The sequence below is a fragment of the Brassica oleracea genome, chromosome C8 (genome assembly GCF_000695525.1).
Source record: "Brassica oleracea var. oleracea cultivar TO1000 chromosome C8, BOL, whole genome shotgun sequence".
NCBI classification, from domain to species: domain Eukaryota; kingdom Viridiplantae; phylum Streptophyta; class Magnoliopsida; order Brassicales; family Brassicaceae; genus Brassica; species Brassica oleracea.
Window position 1 is genome coordinate 35,575,679 of NC_027755.1, and position 16,787 is coordinate 35,592,465.

Consider the following 16,787-nt stretch of genomic DNA (forward strand, 5'->3'; position numbering starts at 1 on the left):
AAAAAATCTTCTTTAAGAAATTACTAGTAATTTCTGAGTGTATTTGGGATCGGGGTGTGAGTTGTGAGCTTGTAAAAATTCCCTGGTTAATAATAAAAGATCTGTAGCAGGTCCGGAGACGTAGGCATCATTGGCCGAACTCCGTTAACAATTTGGTGTGTGTGCTTCTTTCCCGCTCCCATAAATTCTGGCTTTCCGCAAAATTTGACCGCGTATTTCCTAACAATCATTTGAATCCTTGCAAAGATCTTCTCTACAGCGTTAGGTCAAAAACATAGGATCTGTCTGAAAACCAATTTCATCTATGTAAACACTGATTATGAATTTTGAAACTAAAAAGGAATAAACTATAACCGTTGTTAATAGTTTTAAGGGTGAACACAAAAACCGAGTATTTACTATTTTAACTATATTTGATATTTTACTAGTTTTATACGAATAATAAAAATTTAGATCTTACTTGATTTGATTTGATTTTATTAAAACGAATATTTGGTATTGAGTACTTGCTAAAAATTGAGTTACTTGTTCCAGTCAATTGCTAAATAATATTCTGATAAAAATAGATATACACGTTTATTTTGTTGTGTTTCCTTGTTTCTTCGTTGAAGTTGATCTTCAATCAACTCCTCTTTCTTCAACGAAGAACGTTCAGATTACTTTCCACTTGTTTTATTTGGATCCCGATGGCCAACGAATCGGAATCTCTGTTTTCACCGTTTCACTTTAACTAATTTTCAAGGGAATCAGTCTTTCTTTGTTGATTATAGCCTTATATGGCGTTTGAAGAAAGCATCTCTGTTTGGAAATTGGCTGGGTTTGATGGAGTTTTGCGGTCACTTCGGAGGAGTTTCAAGAAGAGTTGGCGCTTATAGCGGTCCAACGAATGAACTCTTCAAGCAGACTAAGGCTTCTTTGCTATTAATTCAACGGTGAAAGAGAGCAATTTTGATTAGGAGGTCACGGTTGTGGTGGAAGTATCTTAAGATCGGGAAGACTGAGGCACTAAAACTGAGTATGGATCGTTGCCAACGACCATCAAGGCGGAGGAGTATTGCAAACGGCAGAGCAGTGGCAGAGCGGTGCCGGCGACTTCAAGCTACGCATGAAAGCCGTGTGTCCATTACGCGTCACAAGATGCCAGAAATTAAACACGTGTCCTTGCTTAGGTCTAGAGTAGTCGGTTCACGATGGACTAATTATAATTTTGTTATTAGGCCTCGATGTCTTAAAGCCCGACTTCTGTAAACATGCCCATTAGACTGTTATAATGAAATTTGGAAAAAAAAAAAAAAAAAAACAAAAAAAAAAGAACAAAACCAAGAATCTTTCAATATAGAAATACTATTTACTTTTCACAATAACAAAAATGTATTCTCTAAAAAGTAATTAATGGATAATCAGTAGCGGCCCTGACTTGTAAAGTGCCAGAAGCTATTTGGCAAAAATAGGCTGCAATAACCGTAGGCATGAGCATAAGTTGAACTCATGAAGTTAGGGCTGGGCAAAAAAACCTAATCCGAAGAACCGAACCGAACCCGATCCGAAAAAAGTAGTACCGAATTCGAACCGAAATTGATTAAATATTCGAACGGGTTCAAAATTTTGGTATCCAGAGAACCGAAACCGACCCCGACCCGAACCGAAGTATTTCGGGTACCCGAATGTATCCGAAATAGATTTATATATTTAAATATATTAATTATTTTTCGATTTAATGTATATTAAAAACATCCAAAATATATAAGATACTTTTAAGTTGTCTAAAATACTTGAAAATATATGCAAATAGCCAAAAGTAAATATCTAAAATAGCTAAAATATACTCAAAACACCAAAAATAGTTGAAATATCTGTTGATTCTCTATCAAAATATTCAAACCAATTTTTTTTTTTTGGACAGCAGGACATTCACAGATTCATATTGACTCTGTAAACCAAATCGGCAACTCCGCATCCATATGAACGACGAAAGACAGTTGTTTCCTAGCACTACGTGCCAAGCTATCCGCCCTTTGGTTCTCCGTTCGGGGAACATGGATGATGTCTGAGTTGAAGAAGCTCTTTCGAAAAAGCTTGATATCTTCCAGATAGGTTTCAAATGCTGGTCATTCTTCTGGTCCGAAACCATCTTCACCAATTGAGAACAATCTATTGCAAACGTAACCTGAAACTGTCGTAAGTTCTTCATACATTCAAACCAATCTATATGTTAAGTTTAGGTATTCTAACATATGTTATTCAAATTTATATGTAATATAGTATTTTATTTATAGATTTTGAGAAATTTAAACTATATATTGAATTTTAAAATTTTAAAAATCATTTAAATGGATTATCCGAACCCGAACCGAACCCGCAAAGATCCGAACCGAAATTTAGAAATACCTGAATGGGGCTGAAATTTTTAACCCCGAAAATCCGAAATCCGAATAAACTCGAACCGAACCAGAATGAGTACCCGAACGCCCACCCTTGAGTTTGGGTACCTAATATTAATATTAATACCACTAGACTAAATTTTTTTTAAAGAAATTAAGACCGAAAATTATTTTTATATTATTTAAAGACTGGAAACTCATGCTTCTACAACTTCCTCTCAGCTCAGGCCTGTGGATAATATCAATCAGAGTAGCTAAACTTTTTTAATAATTTTTAACTGTTTTAAACTTACAAATTTCTGAATTATACTATTTGATATCAAAAATAAGTATTTGAAAATTTGAAACAAATTCGGGACGAGCAACGAAACACGAGGAACGAGTAATTGTCCCTAGCCCTAGCCCTAGTTAATATAAAGTTCTTGTCTCGTCGTATAAAAAGATCAAAGAGACGTATTCATTAGGGTCAAACTCATAAATAGTAAATATCTAAGAGCATGATTAGGGTCGAACTTTGATAATCTTTCTTGCGCTCTCTAACGCCGACGAGCCACCGCGAAAACATCAACCACTCAATGCCGCCGCCGCCGTCGCTTTCCTCACTTCCCATCGAAATCGTCTTGGAAATCTTAGCTCGCGTCCCGAAACGCTTTCACCCGACCCTCTCTTGCGTCTCCAAGACCTTCCGCCGTCTTCTTCGTTCCCCGGAGATACACAAGATTCGCTCTCTCCTCCGCAGAGACTCGCTCTTCATCTGCTTCGTCGAAAAAACAGATCAACAGTGGTTCTCTCTCCGAAGAGCCGAGAATAACAACCCGACGACGGAGAAGAACCACTTCGTCTCCATCGACCTCGCGTTCCCTTGTCAGACCGAGAAAGAGCCCTCCGTCGTCGCCATAGGGGCGGAGATCTTCTTTATCTGCGGATCGTTCTATCCTTCGTCAGCCATGTGGGTTCTTGATTCAAGAACGGGGACGTTTCGCCGAGGACCTAGCTCGAGAGCTGCTAGGCTATGCAAAAGCGTGGGTGTGGTCGGGAGCAAGGTGTACGTGATCGGGAGCTATAGAGACGACGAGATACACGTGGAGTCATTTGACGCGAGGACGAACACGTGGGAGCTAGCGCCAGTTCCTGAGGATCAAGGTTGGTGGAGTTCGGATGCGACCGTGTCGTTAAACAGGAAAGTCTGTGCGTTACATTTCTCTAGCGATGCTAATTGCTACGATACTAGAGACGGGTCTTGTGAGCGTTTAGGTTTGCCTAAGGGTGAACGGTTGTGGAGAAGTAGAACGGGTGCTTATGTGATGAACAATGTGCTCTACGTTTATTACGCTAGGTTTGGGTTGATGTGGTATGACTCTGAGATGAGGCTATGGAGAGTTGTTAATGGTTTGAGTCATCTCAACAAGGTCCGGTCTGTTGCAATGGCGGAGTATTATGGAAAGCTGGCGTTCTTGTGGGAAGATGAGGTTGGTGTTAGTGGTGGAACGAAGGAGGTTTGGTGTAGAATGATTGCTTTGGAGAGGAGTGAAGAAGGGGTTGATGGGATTGCTGAAGCGTCTCAACTTCTGGGGAGCGTCCCTCGTGGCTATATACTCCGGCATTGTCTCTCTGTTTCAGATTAGAGAGAGTAGAGTGTCCCTCGTAGCTATAGATAAAATGTCCTTATGAACTACTTTGTTATAGATCCACCAGCCTTATATGAACTTTAGACATGTGCTTTTGTCATAGGATCTCATTGATTAAGCCAAGGATGTTTCTCCTCTATATTTTCAGCAGTAGTAACATATTCAATTCTTGAACTCTTGCTTTCTACAACTATTCGTTTAGGTCGTTTGTATGATATTAGATTTGTAGATTCTCTCACATATAGTGGTTGCTACTTGCAAACACTGGAACTGGACTATGTGCTCTGTTTTTGTTAGTGATGAACAAATTCCCACGACTTATATCCCATGTCCTGAAAGTATTTACAATAAGATGGTTTGATATCTTTGGAACTGACTTGTGTCTCACGTTTCCTTAAAAATGCTAGCTTCGTCTTGCAATTATCTTAATATTGATGCAAAACCGAAAATACTAGAGGATCAGTTGTTACTGTTGAACAATAGTGAAAGATCATTTTATTAGGTTAATAAAGACCATTGTGTTTTACTATGACCTGGTTCCCAAGGTCTCCGATAGCTTCTGTAAGTTTTTTTTCCTCTTAATTTTATCTTTAATTAAATAATTTGATTATGTAGCTGATCCGGTGAGAGCTCACCATTTGCTTGTATTCACTCAACAACGGCTTAGATTGTAGTAATGTTTTTTTTCCTTAACAGATTGTAAGTCAACCACACAAGCGTGGTTGAGTTGTACAATCAAAACCGAACCTAAATAACCAAAATCTAACCAAAACTTTCAAATACACGAACAACACTATATTTTTATATCTAAAATAACCGAACAAACATCAACAGTGAACCCAACGGATACTAGAATATATAAAATATTAATTGTCATACTATTAGTTGAAAATACACTTAAATGAAAACATTATAATTTAATTGGTTCTACAATGTGACATGTCAAATGTGTCATGTACTGATGACTCAAATGTGACTCATTTCCACGTAGGATTATTCTTTTAAAACTTGCTGACATGAATATTGCGAGATTAACTTAACTAAATCATTATTAATTACCGTAATTTCAATCACGATTCATGTTATCCTAATCAAAACTCGCTAAGTTATTAAGATGTTAATCATTTGGTTTAATATGATATTATAAGTTTAATGTATATTCTAAACATATATTTGTCATATATTTTTAATTTGAACCACACATATACTTATCATTTAATTTAGTGTTTAAGTTACATATAATGTTTATGTGATATATATGGTTGGGATACATAATTTTGGTATTTTTGAGTATTTAAGAATTACTTGGTAAATAATATTCAAATAAAAAAGGACATGAAAGTTTATTTTCTTTACTCTTTTAAGGAGAAAACACTAGAGTTACTCTAAATAATTATTTGTACATATTATAAGAAGAAAACTGAACAAAAACACGAGTCACTCGATATAGGAACATTATCTACTTTTCACTATAACAAAAAGTGTATTCTGTAAGCAAGTAACCGATAATATCAAGTAGAGTAGCTAATTTTTAATACTTTTTAATTGTTTTATACTTAAAAATTTCTCAATTCTAGTACTTGGTATCCCACTTGAAAACAATGAATACTTGAAAATTTAAAACAAACTAGATTTTGACCCGCCCTTATATTTTTTGTTTTATAATATTTTTAAAAAAAATTAATTTTCATATTTTTGCTAATTATATTGAATTTGTGGTATTTTTTTAATTATTAAAGTTGTGATGTTGTACTTTGACCAAAAAATAAAATAAAAAGTTGTGATGTTGTATAACTATACACCTGGTCATAGTCATTATGTGTAATTTTGTATTGATGAAATATAATAGTGCACTACACCATTCACGTAACCGTTTAAAACAACATAACATGAAAAAATATAATGTGGTTACCGTCTAGGAAAATAGAAATTCTATGTATACTAAATCACAAGTCACCTAGCCAATCATATTATGACACATAATTTCTATTTAGTATTTAAAAAAATTACAAAAAAAAGATAACAAAGATAAAAACAGAAAACGGCAAAGGTAAACACGTTCTTATATCTTAACAACCAAATTACGTGTTAATTTTTTATATACTTAAAATATTTACTAAAATCCAAATGTTTGCTTAGCCCATCTCACTCCCAACTGTTTTACACCCACGCCTCCACTATCCCCGTCACCAGCAATCTCTAGAAAAGAAGTTTCATTCTTTCATTTATATTTGTGCAGTATTTTCTGTCTGCCTATTGATTCATAAGCAAGAAAAAAGCAGATTGTAAAATTCCCGAACGTGTCTTTGCCATAGATAGATTCCCGAAAAGACGATTGAACATCTACTCAAAACTGGATTTTTGTGGTCAAAAAACGGCCGATGCCCACAATCACTCCACTCCCTCCTATCCCTGACCATAAAACCTCCACCGGAAGCCTGCTGATCCCTGACCCTAACAATCTCCCCATCAACCCTTCCACTAGTGACCTACTTAATGCTGACCACATGCTCACACGGCCACCAACCACGTCTGACCACAACCACTGTCACCTCTGAAGACACCACAACTAACTATGTCCACACTTCACCTAAACACATCTATGTTTCTGCTGTCACTGACCATGCCTTACCTGACCACACTTTCACTCCACAAAAGACTATCTGACCACAAAAGAGACCGAGCATTTAATGAACGTCGACGTCCTTACCTTTTTCATGCTACTTGTACTATGTTAATCACCAGCCATCAGATCTATCTTAAAATAAAACAATCTAATGGTCCAGCTTTAAGCCCATAACTCCATAAACCTGTCTGCGTTAATGCCAAAATAGCTTTATGTAACAAGTTTTTAAAAATGGACGAGACTAGTGTGCTTTCAATCTCAAACAGGTTTAGCAAACCAAAGGTAATTTGGTCCAACAAAGTCATAAAAACAAGCTCAAAGTACACTTCAAGCAAGAAGTATATGAACTAGAAAAGACACAAGCCCAAAGTATGTCATTGTGTGAATTTCTCAAAAAAGCACATCTTCTATATACTCATATCCACAATACCGATGTTGGCATGCAACGTTTCTCTCCAAGGAAAATTTGTATTTGGTAATTCATATCATATCCTCTTAAATTTTTTCTTGCTCAATCTCTCTGGATCTCACTCTTTTCTCTACTTCCACTACGATCTCTGTATATCAAGACTTTTTCGCTCACATCACATGCAAAGTTTCTCTTCGAAGAACCTAGGATTGTATCTCCTTTTTTCCAAATATAAAACTCTGAGAAATGAAAGGAAAAATGGAAGACATCAAGGTCGTAGCCAGTTTTTGCTTGCATTAATTTCTTTTATAATATTTTAATGTTCTCTTTTTATCAAAACTATACATTGTTTTTTTGGGGTCAAAAACTATACACTGTTTTAGTCATATTTTCTGGAGCTAGATAAAACGAATACTGAAGTTGGAAGTTCTGCATGAAACAAAACTGTTAGATTTTTTTTATGTTTGTGTTTTTCTATAGTTTACGTGTTAGTGATTGAATGCAGTACTAATTTTTGTGGAAAAATGGAAGATATCAAGGTTTTCTGTAAGTGTACACTTCTGCATCCAACAAAAACATAACCGGAGAGGGAAAAAGGACAAAAGTAAAACTCAGCTTTGACAAGAAGTAAGAAATTTCGCACGGGGTGGTATACTAGTATTATAATAATCTATTGACACATTCACGTAACCGTTAAAACAAAGTAACATAGAAATAGAACATATTATTATAACTGTTCGTTATCTCATGCACTAAATCATTTGCGTAACCGTTTTTGTTAAAGGAGAAATAGAAGGTGGTTAGTATTTAAATATAGTTCCACACAACTTTTATCAATAGGACATGTTAAAACAGATACGGGAAGAGTAACGTGTATAACACCAGTACGAGTAATTCTCCGCCGCCCTAGGGCCCCTGGTTAATACAAAGTTCTAGTCTCGTCGTATAAAAAGATAAAAGAGTCGTATTCATTTGTGTCAAACTTTCCCTAAATAGTAAGTATCTAAAGTCTCGTATCCATTCATTTGCCGCTCTCTAACGCCGACGGGCCACCGCGAAAACATCAACCACTCAATGTCGTCGCCGCCGTCGTTTTCCTCACTTCCCATCGACATCGTCTTGGAAATTTTAGCTCGCGTCCCGAAACGCTTTCACCCGACCGTCTCTTGCGTCTCCAAGAACTTCCGCCGTCTTCTTCGTTCGCCGGAGATACACAAGATTCGCTCTCTCCTCCGCAAAGACTCACTCTTCATCTGCTTCGTCGGGAAAACGGGTGCGCAATGGTTCACTCTCCGAAGAGCCGAGAATAACAACCCGACGACAGAGAAGAATCGCTTCGTCTCCATCGACCTCGCGTTTCCTTCTCAGACCGAGCAAGAACCCTGCGTCGTCGCCATAGGCCCGGAGATATTCTTTATCTGTGGATCATTCAATCCTTCGTCAGCCATGTGGATTCTTGATTCAAGAACCGGGACGTTTCGCCAAGGACCTAGCTCGAGAGCTGATAGGTTATGCAGAAGCGTGGGTGTAGTCGGGAACAAGGTGTACGTGATCGGGATCTATAGAGACGCCGACGAGATGCACGTGGAGTCATTTGACGTGAAGACGCTGACATCGGAACTAGCGCCGGTTCCTGAGGATCAAGGCTGGTGGTGGAGTTCGGCCCCAACTGTGTCGTGGAACAGGAAAGTTTGTGCGTTACGTGTTTCTGGCAATGCTAGGTGCTACGATCCTATTGACGGGTCTTGTGAGAGTTTAGGTTTGGCTACTAAGGATAAATGGTTGTGGAGAACGGGTGCTTGTGTGATGAACAATGTGCTCTACGTTTATTACGCTAGGTTCGGGCTGATGTGGTATGACTACGAGATGAGGCTATGGAGAGTGGTTAGTGGTTTGAGTCATCTCAAAAAGGTTCGGTCTGTTGCGATGGCGGAGTATTACGGAAAGTTGGCCTTCTTGTGGGAAGATGAGGAGGTTGGTGTGAGTGGTGAAATGAAAGAGGTTTGGTGTAGAATGATTGCTTTGGAGAGGAAAGAAGAAGGAGTTGATGGGATGGCTGAAGCGTCTCAACTTCTGGGGAGTGTCCTTCGTGGCTATAGGTTTCATCATTGTCTCTCTGTTTCAGATTAAAGAGAATAAAGTGTCCCTCGTTGCTATAGATAGAATGTCCTTATGAACTACTTTGTCAATATACATATTCAAATGATGTTTCTTTACATTCCTACTTCTATGTTTAATTAGTTTGATTGTCAGATACATGGACTTGTCCTCTATATTTTCAGCAGTAGTATCATATTCAATTCTTGAACTCTTGCATTCTACAACTATTCGGTTAGGTCGTTTGTATGATATTAGATTTGTAGATTCTCTCACCTAGTGGTTTGCAACTTGCAAACACTGGAACTGGACTATATATGTGCTTTGTTTTTTGTTAATGATGAACAAATGCGGACGACTTATATCCCATGTCCTGAAAGTATTTACAATAACATGGTTTGGTATATATGTTTGGAACTGACTTGTATTTCACGTTTCCTTAAAAATGCTAGCTTCTTCTTGCAATGATCTGAATATTTATGCAAAACCGAAAAAAACTAGAGGATCAGTTGTTATTGTTGAACAATCATCTACGTCTGTAAACTGAAACGAACGTCTAGATCTTCAGAGACTGAATATTAAGTCTGCATAGAAAAATCTACAAAAATGTGAATTTGTGTATTATTCTTTGAGTTTTTTTTTAGTTTTTTTTGTTTGACAGTGTGTGTTAGTTAATCCTAATGGGTTTGAGTGGTTTTGAAAAGAAAATGTTTTATAATTATGAAAGTGTAATTCATTTGATTTGACAATATTGTTAGCTAATAATTGTAGACTTATTTGTAAGTCTTCGTTTATAGTTTTATGAAACATGAAATATTTCTTTGCTGATTATTTAAATCTGTATTTTTTGGCAGGAAATGGCTTGTACGGAGAATGGGTGGTGAAAGGCTCTTTGCGGGAGTTTGTGGTCAATAATCGGAAATGAGGGAGAATGTTTCTTATGTCGGGTTGTTTTACACATGGTGAACTTCTTGAAATGGCACTAGAAGATTATGGTCTGGACAAAAAAATTTTGTGGTTTAGTAAACTTCATATGAAGTCTACTAGCTTTAGTAAACTTTTTTGGAAGTCTACACTATTTGATAATTTTCAGATATGAAAAAATCTATACATTTTGAAATTTGAAAATAATTTTAAATCTGAAAAAACTTTTCAAAATAGAATTTATAAGATAAACTAGTAGCAAATTAATGCACAGAGCTTGATCTATAAATTTATTTGAATATAAACATATAAATACATATTTAAAATCTATTAATCTAAAACTTACATTTTTAGAGGAGAAATGAAATCCATGAGTGATAATGCTTACAAAAAAAGATAATATTGTTAGAAATAAATAACATAAAAATACACATTTAAAATCTATAGATCTAAAACTTACATTTTTTAAAGGAGAAGATGAAAACCATGAATGATAATATCTAAAATGACAAAATAACATTGTGAGAAAAACTTGAGAAAATTTTAAAGAGAAAGAAGAGAAATGAGAGAGTTTTTAAAAGAATTGAGAGAATTTTAGGTAGAAGGAAGAGAGTTTTAGAGAGAAGTGAGAGAGTTTTAAAAACTTATGCAGCCACTTTAGAGAGAGACTGTATTAATTTTTTTTATATAGGGAGACAAAAATGTAACTAGGTTAAAATTTACGATGCTGTAGACTTCTTTTGAAGTCTAATAAAATTAAAATTTTGTATTAGATTTTACTATAACATAGTAGACCTTTTTAGAAGTCTACTATAATAATTTTATTATTGTTGCTTATTCTTTATTATTTTAATAATTTCAATATATGATTTACTAAATTTATTTATTTATTTTTTAATAGTTATAGTTTATGATTTCATTTTTTATTTTTAAGGAACTTAACTTAGTTTAAATTTAATTATTTTTTGTAAAAAAAAAATGAAAAATATAGACTAAAAAGACGTCTTCAAAAAATAGACTTTATTGTAGGTCTACGATACACTAAACCACAAATTTTAAACCCTAAATGTTTTGCTTGATAATCAAAAAATCTCAATTATACAAAATATAAACTACTAAACATTAATATGCAGATTTAAGTTAATAAAAAAAAATCTAAAATCTAACCCTATGAAATCAACCACTAAAAGACATAACATGTTAGAACTTTTTGTTTCTAAACTATGAACATTGTCTAACACATGATAACCAAATTAGTATATATTCTTCAAAAATTGTTCAATTATGTGAAATTTTAATTTATTTACTTCATATTATCCATTATATTGATGATTAGTTAAAAATATCACAATAATTATTTTTATACATTATCAAAATTAAATTATTAGATCAAATTAGAGTGTAGACTCTGAAATAAGTCTATAAGGTAGACTTCGTAGGAAGTCTATATATATGTAGACTTCTTTTATTACGTGTAGACTTCCGAAGGATAAAAACGTAAAATATATTTCTGTTTTTTTTTTGTCATAAGGGTTAAATAATACTTTCACTATTCCTTTAGATTGGCTTTGCATTTGACTGAAAGTGGGGTACATTTTTAGGTTTGACTGGAATATTTAGGTTGTTTTTAGCAAATGTCCCTCATTTTATTAGGTTAATATATAAGAACCATTGTGTTTTACTATGATCTGGCTTCGAAGGTCTCGGATAACTTCTTGAAGTTTTTTTCCTCTTTATTTTTATCTTTAATTAAATAATTTGATTATGTATAGTAGCTGATCCTGCTCAGCATTTGCTTGTATTCAATCAATACCGGCTTAGATTGTAATGTTTTTTTTTTCTCAACAGATTGTAAGTGTGACTTTTTAAGTCAAAGATACTTGATAGGTAAGTCAAAAGAAAATAAGGGTTTTTTCCTTTAGGAAATATATAAAACAATACAAATTAGGTAGTTTATAAAATATATCATTTGAAGTAATTTGTATAAGATTTTCTTTACCATAAAAGGTTCTTTGTATTTTTTTTTAGTGGAAATTATCATATCCAACTCAACAATTAGATAGATTTTGTGATTACACTTGTAGATAAGATTTGAACGCAGTAAATGAGAAATTGCATTTTGTAATATTTCAATTAGCAGATATAAGATGCTTCTGTCTGAAATTTAGCACATAAATCATATTTAACAAAGTTTTCTTCTTCAATAACAAAGATTCTTGTAAGGATAATAAATCTAGCAAAATGAGTCAGCCTTCCGTGATTATCGCAACTGCTAGCTACGATTTTACAATCCGATTCTGGGAAGCCCAATCCGCTAGCTGTTACCGTGCCATCAACTATCCTGCTGTGGTCTCTCTCTCTATATATATATATATATATCTTGATAATAATGAAAACTTTCACTTTATCTAAAACATTTTTCATTATAGCCTCAAAGAGAGCTCGATGAAGGCCGTAACCCTCAGAATGTGAACAAGCTCGAGATAAGCCCAGATAAGCGTCATCTAGCAGCAGCTTGCAATCCTTATATACGGCTCTTTGATATCAATTCCCATCATGGACATGTATATATATCCTTTATTTTATCTTTATTTAAATGTGGTTTTTGGTTTCTTGGACATGGAGTTTTACGTGAGCATCTTTAGGTGAGGACTTTTGTTGCACACACCAGCAATGTTACGGCCGTTGGGTTTCATGCTGATGGCAATTCGATGTACTCAGGATCAGACGATGGCACAGTTAGGATCTGGGACTTGAGGTACAATCAGTTTTTCTTTCAGCTGAAATCAATGTTAGTTAAGGACATACATGTTCTTAGCAACACTTTGTTGACTCGTAAACTGAGATGCAGGGCTCCTAATCGACCAGAGGTGTACGAACGGAATTGCCTAAAGGCATATCACTTGGATGGAAGTGTTACCCCAATTAACACAGTTGTTTTACACCCAAATCAGGTACATCAACTCTAGCTAACTCGTGTATATGTTAGTGCTTGTTGTTGTTGGCAATATATATATGTATCAGCTTTCTTTATTTGGTAACGAGAGTTGTGTGTGTTATCACACTATCTAATTGGTAAAATGGTACAGATTGAACTGATATCTGGAGACCAAGATGGAATTATACGTGTATGGGATACGAGAATGAATTCATGTACCATTGAACTGGTACAATTCTTTATACTATAGTTACATTATAATTACGTAAAATCATTTGATAAATCATTTTATACGTAGAATAGCCTAGTGGTAACACTAGAGTGAACTGGATCCCAAGGCACCCGGGTTCGACTCCTCCGGGATTCCAGAGAGCAACCCAGTGACAAAAAAAAAAAAAAAAAAAAAAAAAAAAAAAAAAAAAAAAAAAAAAATTACGTAAAATCATTTGATAAATCACACTCGGCTGTGTAACTATATATATAGGTACCAGAACCTGATACGGCTATACGGTCTTTATCAGTTATGAGGGATGGGTCAATGTTGGCTGCTGCTAACGACGGTGGCACATGTTATATATGGAACATCGTGCGTGGAAGTCAGGTATTCTTCTCATTAAATTCGTTGGATACAAGTGTTTATTTGTGTTCTAGTGGTGATCGTACATGGACAGAACCAGTTGCATTGTCCATGTCCATATATACGACCAGTCTACATTCCCTAAGGTTTTAAGAAGTAGTTGTGTTGTAATTGTACATGCAATTTAAAATTTAATTCCACTATGTACCAATAAGTGCATTCTTAAAGGGGATGACTGAATCAGCCGATAGAACATCTCGAAAAAAAATTTGATAAATAATTTTCCTTATTTTGCAGGTGATAACCGAGTTTGAGCCCATTCATAAGCTTCAAGCTCATAATAGACATATCCTTAAATGTGTCCTATCTCCTGACAACAAGTAATGCCTTTCTTAAATCGTTTTCCTAATTAAAACTTTTTCCTAGTTCTCTCCAAACCTTGGAAACTTTTACATAAATATTTGTTAATCAGATATCTAGCGACTGCATCCTCTGATAAAACTGTCAAAATCTGGAACGTCGACAGTTTCACGCTAGATAAAGTGTTAACAGGTATGATCTCCATGTATTTAACGTAGTATTTCATTCTCAAGTTTAAGATCATCAATCTTATTTAACAGGACATCAGAGATGGGTCTGGGACTGCGCCTTCTCAGTGGATGCAAAATTTATTTTAACAGGTACTAATCTCTATCCATTTGAACACTTGTGCGAGACATAAGAAGTCTTTAAACTAGACTTGATTCTGTAATTTGCACAGCATCATCGGACATGACGGCTAGATTGTGGTCGATGGAAGAGGGAAACGAACTGAGAGTGTACCGAGGTCATAACAAAGCAATTGTGTGTTGTGCACTCAATGATGTCTAGATTGTGGTCGATGGAAACGGGAAGAGAACTGAGAATGTACCAAGGTCATCTCAAAGCAAATGTGTGTTGTGCGCTCAGTGGATAATCTTGAATAAGAATCGAAAAGGCTAAATTAATTATGAACAAGTTATGATTATGAAACTTGTGTTGTTTGTGTTTTAGAAAACTCTTTTAGATTTCAACCGGATTCATTTTAATTGCTCCTCTCTGATCTCGTCGTGATTAAACATTTCTCCCTACATTTAAAAGCTCGAAGCAGAACCTCGTTTAGATGTTATACAAAAAAAATCTGCCAATGATTAGCTGCAACAAATATTGCATTATTTTCTTATTTCTAGATAGGCAAATTAAGTGGTCTCGTTTGTTCCGTATGCACTCAATGCTTATAATTAAGAAATGCGGTTTAAACCCTCTTCTAGTTTGTAAAAGCATTTTCTCTCATATACTAACACATCTATGTTTCCTAATAATTTTTAAATGCTACTACTAGTTTAATTTATTTTCTCTTACTACTAGTAGTAAACATTCGATGCATTAACTACCCAAAATGAAGGTTAGAGAGAAAATTGCTACTTGTAGTTGTAGCATTTAAAAATGCATCGAATGCATTAACACATTGATGTTTCCTAATCATTTTATTGCATTAACTACCCAACAAAATAAACATCGGATGTTTATAGCAATTTTCTCTCTAATCTCATTTTGGAATAAGAAATGTAGTGGGTTAGAGATGCTCTTAATTGCCAATTTGGGTGTAAAATTTATTGTTTAGGCCTTAAGGGTTTAAATTATGACTTTGTAATAAAGCTTATTCAAGCCGTTAGAATTAGTATTTGTTGGTTAAAATTTAAAATTTAGAGTTTGAGATTTAGCATAGAATAATAATTTATTATTTTAAAACTTGCATTTTTTTTTAAAAAAAAACATGTAATGCATCGATAAGGTTTACCGATTGGTATATGGAGAAAATTTCCTGTTGAAACTTGTATGTTTAAATGTTCAAAAAAAAAACTTGTATGTTTATTCCATTACATAAGTAAACGCACCGTTTAAGCGTCACCGACACGACGGCGTCTCAGGTCATTTTCTGATAGACAGTAGCCGGTGAAGTAGCTGTTAGCCAACGTGGAACTCATGGACGATATACTCCCCTCTGTTCCTAAAAGATCTATATTTTAGTTTTTTCACACATTTTAATAAAACACATTAAATTTGCATAATTTTTTGTGTTTATCTTCTTTTCACAATTTTAAGCCAATAAAAAATCAATTAGTGCACTTAAGATTTTTGAAGTTTGCAATTAGTTGATAAAACTTGCATTGAAAATGTAAAAAATGAATTTTTTAGAAACAAATTTTTTCTCTAGAATATGTATCTTTAAGGAACGGAGAGAGTATTATTTATAAGCCACTAGCCGACAGTGGCCTCGCTGCTTTTCACGTGGTGTCACTAGAGAGGCGAGAGGGAATTTAATTATTAGTGTAATACTCTCAGCTCAGGTGGACATAGACATAGTCGTGTGTCTCTCGGAGGTTGGCAAAAGCTCCGTAACTTGTCAACGATTACCCCGTCCCGTTCCGTCGGATTAACATAAGTAAACACTAATATATGACTCGATCGAATGGCTTTGACAAATGTTTTACAGATATAAGTCAACATTAAATTAAAATAGAAAAGGTCAAAAATACAAAAGGTCAGGTATGATATTTCCTAGAAAAATTATGGTGTCTGACTCTTCAGTATGAGAGTGAAAACTCAGATTACAATATCTCTATTATTAAAAGAAAAGTACCCATTAAAAAATATTCTTAGGTTTTCTAACTTATTTACACTTCCATGTCACTAAGAATTAAATTAAACTATTTATTTTAATGTTTGTCTTTTCCAGTTAAATTAATGAGTTTTCTTTAATCAAATTTAAATTTAATGTCATTAAATAAACCTACATATTTTAATGCTTATCTTTTCTAGTTAAATTAATGAGTTTTTTTTAATCAAATTTAAACTTAATATCATTAAATGAACCTAAAAATACATCATATTTAACGTAGCTTATTACGTACGAGTACGGCCCAATAATGAACTTGAATTTTATTTTTACGAAAACATGAATCACTTGACTTATGTAATATTTAAAATATATTAACTACAATATAACAAATGCATATAACCTACCTATACTTTAGTTTGAAATGATCATGTTCAAGTTTTATATAGTCAACTTATATCATGCATCGATTGATGTACAATATTCAAACCACCTATAGTTTTCGTTTTCTTTATAGGATGTATCAACCAACCAATCATCCCATTGATTTTCTAAGCTTTATAAAAAAA

General features: G+C 34.4%; 3 protein-coding genes across 4 annotated transcripts; all 3 read left to right on the forward strand.

Annotated features, from left to right (window-relative positions):
• Positions 1–2,846: 2,846 nt before the first annotated feature.
• LOC106310004 (F-box/kelch-repeat protein At2g44630-like) lies at positions 2,847–4,128 on the forward strand. Its single transcript, XM_013747196.1, has one exon. It carries the CDS (start codon positions 2,957–2,959, stop codon positions 4,004–4,006), a length of 1,050 nt encoding a protein of 349 aa, XP_013602650.1. The 5' UTR covers positions 2,847–2,956; the 3' UTR covers positions 4,007–4,128.
• Positions 4,129–8,059: 3,931 nt separating this feature from the next.
• LOC106310003 (F-box/kelch-repeat protein At2g44700-like) lies at positions 8,060–9,174 on the forward strand. The gene has a single exon (XM_013747195.1). The coding sequence runs from the start codon at positions 8,119–8,121 to the stop codon at positions 9,172–9,174; it is 1,056 nt and encodes a 351-aa protein (XP_013602649.1). The 5' UTR covers positions 8,060–8,118.
• Positions 9,175–12,257: 3,083 nt separating this feature from the next.
• Positions 12,258–14,587, forward strand: LOC106311075 (protein LST8 homolog). Of its 2 annotated transcripts, none has more exons than XM_013748302.1 (10): positions 12,258–12,414; positions 12,495–12,629; positions 12,711–12,823; positions 12,917–13,019; positions 13,155–13,232; positions 13,488–13,604; positions 13,878–13,960; positions 14,053–14,132; positions 14,201–14,260; positions 14,341–14,587. In XM_013748302.1, the coding sequence occupies exons 1-10, from the start codon at positions 12,307–12,309 to the stop codon at positions 14,448–14,450; spliced, it is 987 nt and encodes a 328-aa protein (XP_013603756.1). In that variant the 5' UTR covers positions 12,258–12,306; the 3' UTR covers positions 14,451–14,587. The 2 variants fall into 2 exon arrangements, with proteins under 2 accessions (XP_013603756.1, XP_013603757.1); XM_013748303.1 differs by having other exon boundaries at positions 12,258–12,411.
• Positions 14,588–16,787: the final 2,200 nt, after the last annotated feature.

Excerpts from the sequence above, each read along its gene's own strand:
- LOC106310004 (XM_013747196.1), top strand. The coding sequence starts at position 2,957 with ATGCCGCCGCCGCCGTCGCTTTCCTCACTTCCCATCGAAATCGTCTTG.
- LOC106310003 (XM_013747195.1), top strand. The coding sequence starts at position 8,119 with ATGTCGTCGCCGCCGTCGTTTTCCTCACTTCCCATCGACATCGTCTTG.
- LOC106311075 (XM_013748302.1), top strand. The coding sequence starts at position 12,307 with ATGAGTCAGCCTTCCGTGATTATCGCAACTGCTAGCTACGATTTTACA. Across the intron at positions 12,415-12,494 it reads CCATCAACTATCCTGCTGTG|CCTCAAAGAGAGCTCGATGA; the intron begins GTCTCTCTCTCT and ends TTTTCATTATAG. Across the intron at positions 13,233-13,487 it reads ATTCATGTACCATTGAACTG|GTACCAGAACCTGATACGGC; the intron begins GTACAATTCTTT and ends CTATATATATAG.